This window comes from Phocoena phocoena, chromosome 21 (genome assembly GCF_963924675.1).
Source record: "Phocoena phocoena chromosome 21, mPhoPho1.1, whole genome shotgun sequence".
Classification (NCBI taxonomy): Eukaryota; Metazoa; Chordata; class Mammalia; order Artiodactyla; family Phocoenidae; genus Phocoena; species Phocoena phocoena.
Window position 1 is genome coordinate 18,803,066 of NC_089239.1, and position 12,746 is coordinate 18,815,811.

The 12,746-nt window shown below is 35.6% G+C and overlaps 1 protein-coding gene across 2 annotated transcripts in view; it reads left to right on the forward strand.

Annotated features, from left to right (window-relative positions):
* Positions 1–12,246, forward strand: part of VPS37A (VPS37A subunit of ESCRT-I) — a 36,099-nt gene extending 23,853 nt beyond the window's left edge. For both annotated transcript variants that reach the window (XM_065899933.1, XM_065899934.1), the window contains 7 exons: positions 1,921–2,146; positions 3,621–3,691; positions 6,239–6,366; positions 6,447–6,505; positions 6,584–6,652; positions 10,299–10,442; positions 12,166–12,246. In XM_065899933.1, coding sequence (XP_065756005.1) covers positions 1,921–2,146; positions 3,621–3,691; positions 6,239–6,366; positions 6,447–6,505; positions 6,584–6,652; positions 10,299–10,442; positions 12,166–12,246 — 778 coding nt within the window. The remainder of the gene's footprint in view (positions 1–1,920; positions 2,147–3,620; positions 3,692–6,238; positions 6,367–6,446; positions 6,506–6,583; positions 6,653–10,298; positions 10,443–12,165) is intronic.
* Positions 12,247–12,746: the final 500 nt, after the last annotated feature.

Here is a 12,746-nt window from a genome sequence, read left to right on the forward strand (position 1 = left end):
GCCACAAAAACCAGAGCACCAAATACAAAACTGGGACACCAAACACACGTAAGATCTCCCCTGCAAGACATGCTGGCATTCCGGAACGTGCAGAGGGAGAGCACAAAGATAGTAGAGCCCGCCCTCTGGAGTCTGTGGAAGGATTACATTCAGTCCTTAGAGTTGTGTTTAATTAGAAGCCTGCCCCTCAGGCTATAGCTATGATAATAAGCTAATAGGCCTCTTTCAGCAGAAAGACTGAGCTCCTGTTGTCTCATGCTGTTCCCCTGGGGGGGTAGCTGATTAAGAACTTGTTCTCCATTTCTGTGAGTGTGAGCCCAGCTGGCTGTCAGATTCAGACAATGTTGTGGTGTCCTCTGGTTGCCACTGCAAAAACAAGGGTATAAGCTCCTTTCTCTAAGATACTGGTGAGCTGGAGTGAGGCAGAGGGAGAGTGCGGAGATGACGTCCACTGGCCTCCATTCCCTGAGAGCATCTCCGTGGGTGCCTCAATGTCAAAGCCCCTGGACAAGCACATAGGCCTCGTTCACAGAAAGACTGGGGGTTGCTTCTGTCTGCTGTCTGTGCAGTGTCCTGGGGGTCATAGTCTACCAAGAACCTTCTCTCTGATGGTTACAATCCTGAGAGACCCAGGAACATTAGCCTGCCTGGCATCCAGAGTCAAGCAATCAAGGGATGTTCCCTGTGCAGGAGCTGCAGAAACCAGAGCACCAGATGCATATAGGAGCTCCCTCTGGGTGGTACTGGGTCTCTGGAGCACAGCAGATGGGAAACAAGATGTCGCCCACCAGCCACCATCCCCAGAAAGTATCTCAGTGGACCCCTAGATGTGTGTTAAGTTAGATGCCTGCTGCCTGGAGCTGATGCTTAAGATTGGCAAGTGAGCCTCTTTCACATTAAGTCAGGTCCTCTTCTGCATTTGGCCCTAAGGCAGGGGAGTCCAAGAGTACGAGCCCTGTAAGAATTGTTTCTTAGTTCGCGTCTCGGGGACATGAGCTCTTTTGGTCTTCAGAGCTAGATGTTTGGGGGCTTGTCTCTCAGGTTCAAACTCAACCCTTAACTCCCCAGAGAAAAGCTGTGGGTTTTGAGTTTTCTCCAGCTTGTGGGTTGTCCTGCTGAGGGTGGGGTTTATGGTGAGATTGTGTCTCAGCTTCTCCTACCAGCTTAGATGTCATTTTCTTCTTGTTTGCCCAATGTGTAGGAGCTGCTCAGCTAGTTTTTAGGGTTTTTTTCAGAGGAAGTTGTTCCCTGTGTAGCTGTTGATTCAGTATTTCTGTGGGAGAAGGTGAATTCAGGATCTTCCTATGTCACCATTTGATCCAGAACCCAGTATTTATTACCTTGCAAAAATAAATTATTTTCTGATTATATCTTGAGTACATACTGCTGTGCCGCTTTTTCTAATATATACATAGTTTTTATATGCATCTTTTTTATGTTTTAACATTTTTAGCAGCTCATCTATATATTTAATTTTTCTTTGAAATTTTCCAGAAAAGCAGTCTTGACTTGCAGTCAGATTTTGCCAGATATAATGAAAGCTACGAATTTATTCAAGCTACACTTGAATACATTTCCTGGACTTAAATGTTCTCCATTTCTTCTATGAAGATACACATTGATGCCAACAGAAAGGCCATATTTGAGTTTTGAGCATTCTGTTCACTTCCAGTGTGACCAGTTGAATTGTATATTTTCTAAAACATTTTTCTTTTTCATGGAAAGAAACGAAAATTTTCTCTTGAGGGGTGTTCATATTTTATCAATTTATATGATACCTGATTCACTTATATAATTATAATGACTAATGGCACCTGCCATCTGTACTGCATAACCACTGTTATTTAGAACAATTTAGGAATACTTTTACAAACTTACCGCTAAAATCTAACCTCATGTTTTTCGTCTCTTTCTCTTTAGCCTGTACAGTAAAGCGGGTGGGACGCCTCCTTGTGCTTCTCCGGGTTTTCCATTTCTTCCTCCATATCCCCCACAAGAAGCTACGAGGACTGTCAGTTCTTTATCTGTTGCTGACACTGTTTCTTCTTCAGCGACAAGTCATACAGCAGCCAAACCTGCTGCTCCTTCATTTGGTGTCCTTTCAAATCTGCCACTGCCTGTTCCCACAACAGACACTTCAGCACCGGTTGGTATCAGATAGTAGTTTGTACCCTTGAAATATTCAGTCAACATACATTAATTATATCCCTCCAGTGTGCCAGCCACCATGGCACAAAAGATAAAAAGATAAAAGATGAAAAGATTAAATCACATTTTCAACTTAAGTAACAATTTCAAAGAGGTAACCAGCAGATAATTAAATAATTGTAAGTAGAAGAGATAGTCTAGAGCTATGGCAAAGACAAAGTTAAGGGAATAGTCAGTGCTCCCAGGGACCATTGTAGAGCTAGAAAGATAACTTTATAAAAGATGCAATTCTTTTTCTTAAACCACTTTATCCTTGGTGCCTCAAAGCATGCCTGATGCATATAGTAGGTGCTCATTCAAAATGAGACAGATGAATGAATGGATTTACACTTGGGGCCAAATTTTGATAGATGGTAATGAATTTGCCAGGATGATAAGGGGTCACATAAGGCAATTCTGTGAAGAGACAACAGCATTGACAAAGATTTGGGAGCATAAACCAGATGGCATATTTGTGAAGCTGCCTGTTACAGAGCCGTCTGGTTGTCATATAGGACACAGGCAAAGATATGAGAAGGATCGTATAGGAGAAGCATGTATCAGCTTATGGAGGGTCTGCTCTAGCATACTGAGGACTTTTAATCCAGTGTCTCATTGGTGTAAAAAATTGTGTGTTCTTAGGTTAAGCTGGTATCTGCTGCCATGTGGGATGTTACTGAGGGACAGACTGTGCATTAAACATATTAAAGGGATTTTAAAACCTTCATTTTTAACCCTTAGTGAATATCACCCATAGTAATACTCAAATATTAAAAAAATATTATAATCAACTTTACTAATTTTAGTGTTTGTAATAATTTAGAATATAGACCCATTAGAATATAGACCCAAGTAGACTTCATTTTTCCAAAACCTTTCATCATTGTATTAATGAATATTATGAACAAATTATAATTAGTATAAATAAAATTACAAGAGAACTTTTCATGGGTCCTTGATTTTAAAATGTCATCTATATTCAAACAATGTATACTCTATTCCTTATCTACCCTACTCTCTCATGGAACTTAGGTAACTATTCAGATTTTTGCCAACTTACTAATTTTTCTATACTTAATGCCTTTCACTTTGAGACAAACATTCATATACATCAATGAAACCCAGAGATAATTCTCCACATGTGTCACAGATACACTTAGGAGATTTATTTTACAACCGTGTACTTGTCCAAGGGCTAAACACAGGTACTCACGTGATCCCCATTAAAAAAAAAAAGTAACCCTATATGTATAAAGATACACTGAAAAAACAGTGAAGAAAGAAGGGGAGGGTAAGGACAATGTAAAGTGCAAAGATTAAGTGTGATAATGAAAACAGTTATGGGATGCAGTACATTAAAAATTACTTTTATAACCAAATAGGAGCAGTCAAAAAGATGGCTGAAATTTAACACCATTTCACACTCTCTTTAGATAAGCCAAAATGGTTTTGGTTACAAGATGCCTGATATCCCTGATGTATTTCCAGAACTCTCAGAACTAAGGTAAAAAAACTAGGAGAGTAACATTGGTGTTTGTTGTCTATTTAATTTGTAAATAGAAACCACATCATCATTTTCATATCCATATTAAGTTAAAAAAATCTTTTAAGTCATCACTCTTCCTATATTGTGGTTGTCTTAGTGGGAAAGTTCTATGAATCAGTCGTATGTCTTGTAGGTTATATTTATTGAGTTACTGGTCTGTGAGAAATCCTAGTTTAAAAAGGTTTAGCTTTATTTGATCCAGTGTTTTACAGTCACTTGTAGGAAATGGTGATGTGTTATTCTCTGCTAATAATTAAGGAAGTTTACACGCAGCACGTACACGTTAAAGCAGTCATACACGGAGTAATGCTTGCAGCAACCCGTGAAGTAGGGGCTGTTATTGTTGCCGTGTTATAGAGCATTCTCCTCCTCCTTTCCTTTCTTCCTTCCCTTTAAAAACATTATTATGAAAACGTCAAAAATACAAAAAGGTGAACCTCTTTGCCATCTTCCAGCTTTTTTCAGGAAGTATGGGTATAGGTCAGGATTATTTTAAACCAAATCCCAAATATTCTGTTATTTTTACCTATAAGTTCTTCACTAAATCTCTCCACCAGGTAAAGACTTTTCCTTTGCCATAATCCCAATCCACATCATCATCATACCTCACAATATGAATGCTCATTCTTTAATTCTTTGATATTATCTTATTTCCCCAGGGTCTTAATAATTAAATCTTTTGGTTGGTAGTTTATTTGAATCAGGGTTCAAAATAATATCTACCTATTGCATTTGAATACTGTTATCTTTTATAGTTCTTTTAATCATGAACCATTTCTCCCACGTTTATTAATATGTATGTACATATACACACATATGCATGCATACATATACATACAAATATATATACATACACATATAAACACATAGAGAGTAAATTATACACATATTATTAAATATTTATGTAAGAAACTGGTTATTTGTCCTATAGAATTTCCCATACCCTGTTGCCTGATTGCATCCTTGTGGTTCCATTGAGGGTGTTCCTCTGTTTCTCATATTTCCTTCTACTGGTGGCTAGATACAGAATTTTGATTAGATGTAGGTTCAATTTTTTTTGTCAAATTATTACATTGTACACCTTAAACTTAGACAATGTCTCAAGAAAACTGGGGGGAAAATTTAGGTTTAATTCTTTTGGCAAGAATATTTACATCATAGTAAGTGCATATTTCCTATTACATCACATACGGCAGCAATGATGTCTGGTTGCCTTTTTTTTAGTGACATTAGGATTGAAACAGGTTGAAATCACTGACTGTGCATTATTTCATTAAGGATTGCAAATGTGATTTCCTACTGCCAGAATTAGCCAGAAGTCTATGAAGACTTTCCTTCATAGAAAAGGAAAGTTTAGTTATATTGAAATATACTTCATACAGAAAGACAAGATATATACTTGATTTTTTTCCTCTTAATTTATTGATTTTGAGAATAATGAGTTGATGTATAAGCTAGCTGCAAAAGTTCTGATAGGCGAGGTTTTTTTTGTTGTTTTTTTATGGTTGTTTTTGAGTTATTATAAACTCATAAATTAAAAAAGAAATTTGTGTTTCAGTCCATTCAAACATTATTCTTTTTGCTGCTTAAACAGTTCTTTCTTTCGTCAATAGGAAACTCTGGCAAAACAAAGATGTCATGGGCTCAACATGAACATTTTTTTTTCCCTGACCTGAAGCCAGCCATTTCTCTGAAAGGCACTTGTTCTTTTTCAAAATAACAATACTAATAAAATAACAATATCAGTAGTGATTATTGAAAGCAGGATAAGTTTTTGTTTGTTTTGTTTTTTACACTTCTTTTGTCTTTAGGATATAGCACACCAGAGATGTACAGCCAAATACTATTTTTTAAAGTCTTTTCAGTAAAATTTCTCTGGATGATTATATAACTTAGGAAAAAAAACCAGGTTCATTTATTTCCATTTGCTTTGAATTTTAGACACTGCATTTTCTTTTTTAATTTTGTTTTTTAATTATATAATGCATTTATATGGATCTATATGTAGTCAAAACTGAAAGATAGGTTCAGAAAGGTTTCCCTCACTCCCTATCCCACCCATCCAGTTCCCTCTTTCACTCTCTGGATATGATTTTTGTTCTGGGATTGGCCTTCCACGATTGCTTTTTAAAAACATTTTTATGACTATATGTACACAGACACATATACATGTATCATTTATTGTGACAGCCACATACCTATTAGGTAAATAGACTCAGAGGTTAAAATTGGTAGGTTATTAGGGCTGTTCATAAACCCTCGTCTTCATAGTCCTGTAGTGACTTGACACTGTACTGTATTTAGAGTACTTTTTGTTCTATTGTGATTGATGTTTTATTTGCTTTTAAGGTTATAATTTGCCTTCTTCTGTGTCTATAAAAATATATATGTCAAAAATTATTTAGAACTCTATCAGCTGAATAAAACTGAAAAATGGTGAATATTTATTATGGAAAAAACTAGATGACTGATATTCATTAACATTTTTTTCTGTTGTGTTTCTAGTGTATCACAACTTACAGATATGAATGACCAAGAGGAGGTATTACTAGAACAGTTTCTGACTTTGCCTCAACTAAAACAAATTATTACTGACAAGGATGACTTAATGAAAAGTATTGAGGAGCTAGCAAGTATGTCTTTCCTTACTTATTAAATTTCCTAAGAAAAATGTGATCTTTACCTAGCAATAAACTAAAAATTTATCTTACAGGAAAAAATCTCCTTTTGGAGCCCAGCTTGGAAGCCAAAAGGCAAACTGTTTTAGATAAGGTGAGTTAGTTATCATTTTTTAAGAAATCCATACAATTTTAAAATAGAATTAAATAGCATTTTAATTTTCTCTTTTAGTATGAATTACTTACACAAATGAAATCAACTTTTGAAAAGAAGATGCAAAGGCAGCATGAACTTAGCGAGGTAAGATTGTTTAGCTCTTTTCTTTTACCATAAGAATTTTTCATCTTAATGTGCATGTGCCACATTCTTAAATTCATTATTACCAGAAAGCACTTATTAGGTATCTGAGTTTATCTTATCTGTTTATAAGTCATGATAAACAGCTCTAAGGTACGCAGATGAACAGCTGTCAGTTATAAGCCATTGTAAATCAGTTGTGCTCATGCAAGAGCATTTAGTTCCAAAATAGAAAAATAAAAAGCCCCATAAAGAACTCTTCTGGGAGAGTTATTATAAAGGCAGTTTAACTCTTCTAATAAAAGCTACGAACAGAAATTTAAATTTTAGACTACTTGTAAGCCTATATACAAGTATCTTAAATGAAAAGTTAGCAAATTGAAAAATATAATATAATATATAAAAAGTATAATTCACCACAAATAATAGATTTTATGCTAGAAATATGTGAAAAATCAAAAACTTCATAAAATTCAACCCATGTTCCTAAAAAAACAAATCTTTAAAAATAAAAAGGGCAAAAATCATTTTAAAAATTAAAATAAATGTCAGTAACCCAATCATAATATTCTGTTTCCTTTAAAATCAGGAATTCTAGAAGGTAAAGCCAATTTAGTAAAACATAAAATAGAAATAAGACAACAGCAAAAAAAAAAATGGTAAAGGAGAATATAAATTTATAATAGATTTCAGATGATCATTCTTTAGAATAAAATAATAGTAGCTGACATTGTACAATTGTTGTATCTTTTGTATTGCACTAAGCTATTTACATATATTGCCCATTCCACCCAAAACCCTATGAGGTAGATGTTACTGTTTATCCATTTTGCAGATGAGGAAACTGAGGCACATGGATATTCAATAACATCCCTGAGGTCATGTAAATAGAAAGTACCAGAGTCAGGAGTCACATGTAAGCAGTCCTCCCTCACTTAACTGGAAAATCTGACAGAGTCAACTAAGATACCTGTAGATGCTTATTAAAGCTTAGTAGATGCTGAAGAAGCTATTCACAATAATCAGCATCATTCCTTAGACAAACTCTTAGTAAACTAAGATAAAATTAATTCCTTAATTTAATAAGGAAACCAACAGCAAACATCATACCTAATGACTCAACATTTCCAGGATCCCTTTAATGTTAGGAATGAGACAGTGATGCCCCAGTATCACTGCTATATAACATTGCTTGGGAGGTTCTGGCCACTGTAAGAAGACAAGAAAAGGAAAAGAGGTATAATGTAAAAGAAAAGATGAAACGGTTGTTAACCAAAACCAAACAAGTAAAAATCCTAGCAAATTGAGAAGGTTTTCTTCTAGATATCTCGCAACTACCAGTGCAAAATGAAGTAGAAGAAAAAAACTCATTTACAATATAAACAAAACTGTAAAAAATTTAGAACTGAACCCAATGAAGTAAGTTAGGAAACTTTACTGAATGACACAAAAGAAGACTTGAAGAAACAGAGTAACAGAATGTTCATGGACTGAAAGATACAGTATTATAAAGATTTCATTCTTCCCAAAATAACTTAAAAATCTTCTATACTTCCAATCAAAATCCCAAGAGTATTTTTTTTAATTTAAACAGATTTATTCTAAAGTTCTTCTGAAAAACTAAACAGGTTAAACTAGTCAAGAAGAGCTTGAGCAAAAAGAAACCCTTTCCCAATATCAACATACACTATAAAAACTCTTTATTTAAAACAGTAGAGTAGCCTTGTAGGAAGCAAAAAATAGTTCTATGGAACAGATTCTGCAGTTCAGAAACAGACATATATATGAGTAATTGGTTAGAAAAGAATGAGAATTTAATCAAGGCAGTCCATTTAGAAAAAAGTTAGATCCTTATAGCATACACAGAATACTACTCTAGATATAGTAAGTATTTAGGTGGAAACCATAAAATTATGAGAGACAACTATCTGCTAGAGTTTTTTTTTAGGATTATGATGGGAAAATCCTTTCTAAGCATTATGACAATAGGCAGAAGCATAAAATAAAAAACTGATGATTTAAGCTATATATAAATTTAAACTTTGTATACATTGAAGATCATAAAATCAAAAGTGAAGTAAAGGGGACAAATATTTGTAGCAGATATAACAAATATTAATGCCAATGGTCCATAAAGAAACCTTACATACAGGCAAAGGGAAGAACAGGAAACTCACAAAAGGAGAAATATGAAGGTCCAATAAACATTCTGATATAGCAATTATTCTGACTTCTTGAAATGTTTAAAAAAATCCTTGATTCCTAGGATTGTCTCTATAGATGTGCTCACTCAGAACCTCTGAAGATGATGACTCTTCTATACTCTAAAGTATGGAAACCACTTCACTAGACTGTTGGTGCCATTAGTGCAGGAACCTGTCCTGTTTTTTTCCCCCTGTATACCCAATACCTTGGTCCAGTGCTTGGCACATGGTACGTACTCAATAAATATTTAATGAGTAAGTAAATGGAAACATTTGAAAAGATGCTTAACCTTACACTAATAAGGAAAATTACATTGTGTGAGCGAGACTTGTAAGGATAGATAACCAGTGTAGGTAAAGGTGATTAAAAATGGTGTATTTCTATATATACCTGTATGTGATGTATCACAGTGAGATACCATCTCACACCCACTAGGATGACTATTAATAAAAACAGTTTTAGTTCCTACATTTAGATCTTTAATCCATTTTGAGTTAAATTTTGTGTATGAGGTAAGGTAAGGGTGCAACTTAATTCTAAACATGGATATCCAGTTTTCCTAGCAATAGTTGTCCAAGACTGTCCTTTCCCAATTGAATGGTCTTGGCACACTTTTGAAAATATTTGGCCATATGTATGAGTGTTTGTTATTTCATTGCTCTATATGTCTCTTCTGATTGCCAGTACCATACTGTTTTGATTACTGTAGCTTTATACTAAGTTTTGAAGCCAATAAGTATGAATCCTCCAACTTTGTTCTTCTTTTTCAAGATCGTTTTGACTATTTGGGGGTCTCTTGAGATTCTCTGAATTTTAGGGTGGATTTTTCTATTTCTGCAAAAAATGCTGTTGACATTTTGATAGGGATTACATAGACTCTGGAGATCACTTTGGGTAGTATTGTCTTAACAGTATTAAGTCTTCTGATCCATGAACACAGGGTGTCTTTCTACTTATTTATGTCTTCTTTAATTTCTTTCAGCAATGTTTTGTAGTTTTCGGTGTCCTTCACCACTTTGGTTAAATTTAATTCCATCACCTTTGCCATATTCTGTTCATTAGAAGCAAGTCACTAGGTCCAGACCACACTCAAGGGGAGGGGATTATACAAGAGCAGGAATACCAGGAGAGGAGAATCATTGGGGATCATCTTAGAGGGTGCCTACCACAATGATCTGATTCCTAAATTCCCAAGAGAGGACAGTGATCTGCCCAGTTTCTCTCACTCAATAGCTTCTAGGCAATGCATTGGTTTCTATTGTGTTAGGTAGCCATCTCATATCCAAAAGGTGAGGACTTAGATGGGACCAGATTTCCTCAAAAAGCAGCTTTGTAAGGCACATAATGAATTGCTTCTCCCTACCTCTACCTCTACTCCATTTTCCTTCCCTCTAAGGAGTTTTTCTGAGCATTAGAAACTAATATACTTGATTTTCTTTTTCAGAGCTGTAGTGCAAGTGCCCTACAGGCAAGATTGAAAGTAGCTGCACATGAAGCTGAGGAAGACTCTGATAATATTGCAGAAGATTTCTTGGAGGGAAAAACTGATATAGATGATTTTCTCAGTAGCTTCATGGAAAAGAGAACAGTATGTAATACTCTTCAGTTGAGGACAAGTGACAGCGTAATATCAAATAACTTATGTATATTCATGAGTAAAAAAACCTTAGCACATTACTGAGCTGGAGTTTTGAGTGCCGTGAGAGGAAACTGAAGAGCCTCTATTGAGAATGATAGCAACATCCTGCTATCACTTTAAACCTGCTTGTTGTGAGTACACAAGCAGGTAAATCACATAATGGTTCTGTTTCAGAAATGATAGTATCTGTATCGTTCTGTAGTAAAGCTAGTAAGTTAGCTTAAGTCTAGTCTTAATAGTTCTAATATACTCCTGAATAACCTGTTTCACAAATTGTTTAAAAAGAGAATAACCTATATAGTGTCTTTGTTAGTTTGTTTGTTTGGCTGTGCCGCACGGCTTGCAGGATCTTAGTTCACTGACCAGGGTTTGAACCCAGGCCACTATTGTGAAAGTGCCGAGTCCTAACAGCCGCACCACCAGGGAATTCCCTATACAGATTTAAAAAATTTTTTTTTTAATATTACTGAGAACATTCTGGGGATAATTTCTGTTCTAGTATTTCCATTTTATATATATATATATATATATATATTTTTTTTTTTTTTTTTTTCGGTCCGCGGGCCTCTCATTGTTGTGGCCTCTCCCGTTGCGGAGCACAGGCTCCAGACGCGCAGGCTCAGCAGCCATGGCTCGTGGGCCCAGCCGCTCCGCGGCATGTGGGATCCTCCCAGACCGGGGCACGAACCCGCGTCCCCTGCATCCGCAGTCAGACTCTCAGCCACTGCGCCGCCGGGGAGCCTCCATTATATTTAAAGAAAGAAATTTTAAGTCTGCTTAGCAGTATCTTGTCCTTTGATAGCGTCCTAAATATTTACCTAATTTCTCTGAAACATCAGTTTAAAAACAACCTCTTGTTAATAAATGTTATAAAACAGATGTGCCATATATATATATATATGAACTGTTAAGGAAAGTGTGGCAGATTTTATTATCCCTGTTTTCCATGAGAAAATTTGAAGTACAGAGATATTAATGACTATGGTTATAGCATTAGTGAAGTGTCGATTTTGGGTCCATTTCTCTTCAGTACTGTATAACTGTATCTTGAAGTTTTTTTTGTTTTTGTTTTAATTGATTTATTTTTAGCTGCGTTGGGTCTTCGTTGCTGTGCGGAGGCTTTCTCTAGTTGTGGCGAGTGGGGCTACTCTTTGTTGCGGAGCACGGGCTCTAGGCACGCAGACTTCAGTAGTTGTGGGTCATGGGCTCTAGAGCTCAGGATCAGTAGTTGTGATTCACGGGCTTAGTTGCTCTGCGGCATGTGGGATCTTCCCGGACCAGGGCTCAAACCCGTGTCCCCTGCATTGGTAGGCGGATTCTTAACCACAGTGCCACCAGGGAAGCCCTGAAGTTTTTATTTGTTAAGCTTCCTGGGTAACAATAGGATTTATTTTCATATTTTTAAAACACAGATATTTGAAATTGTATAATCAGAGAACTGGTATAAAGGATCAGAGTGTGTTTTACATTCTGGAAGTTTACAAAGATTATCTTCCAAACAAAATTAAAATTTTTTTCTTTTTGATTCTTAAATTCTGCTCTACCTCAGACATCCACAGTTTAAATAATGTCAACAAATTAAAAGATTCTTACTTAGAATTCTGTCAAATTTAGCTAGTAGTAGGAAGATTACTGGAGAAGTGACTGGTATTTTAAATAATTTGTCTTCTAGATTTGCCACTGTAGAAGAGCCAAGGAAGAAAAACTTCAACAAGTGATAGCAATGCACAGCCAATTTCATGCTCCACTATAGGTAAATTGTATTCTAGAAGGTTTGAGTCTTCAGGCTATTGCATGGCTATTTTTAATGAAGTGTTCTTACTAGTGTTTGTTCAGCCAGCTTTAAGCATAATACTGTCGTTATAGCTATTGTGCTATATAACATGTAGAATATATTAAGCATAATGTTTTATACCTAAGCATATAACCAGTAGAAATTGTTTGCATATTTTCTCAGTATGATATTGGCTTAAATGAATTTTTTTTCAGTATTTGATAGCTACTTATGTAGAGTTTAAACTGTAATTAGTTCCTTTCTCTCAGCTGGTGTGGGGAGTATACCATATTAGTTGACATATTTCTCAGTAGTCTCTTTTGTCATTTCTTCCTTTAAAATGAATTTCTGCTCTGTCTCTTTTCCATCTCACATCAGGATTATTCCAATAACTTTCTGACCAGTCCTCTGACTTTAGGGTTTCTCCTTCCTGCTCAGCACTGACAGAATGATCTTCCTAAAATACCACTCTGTGATAA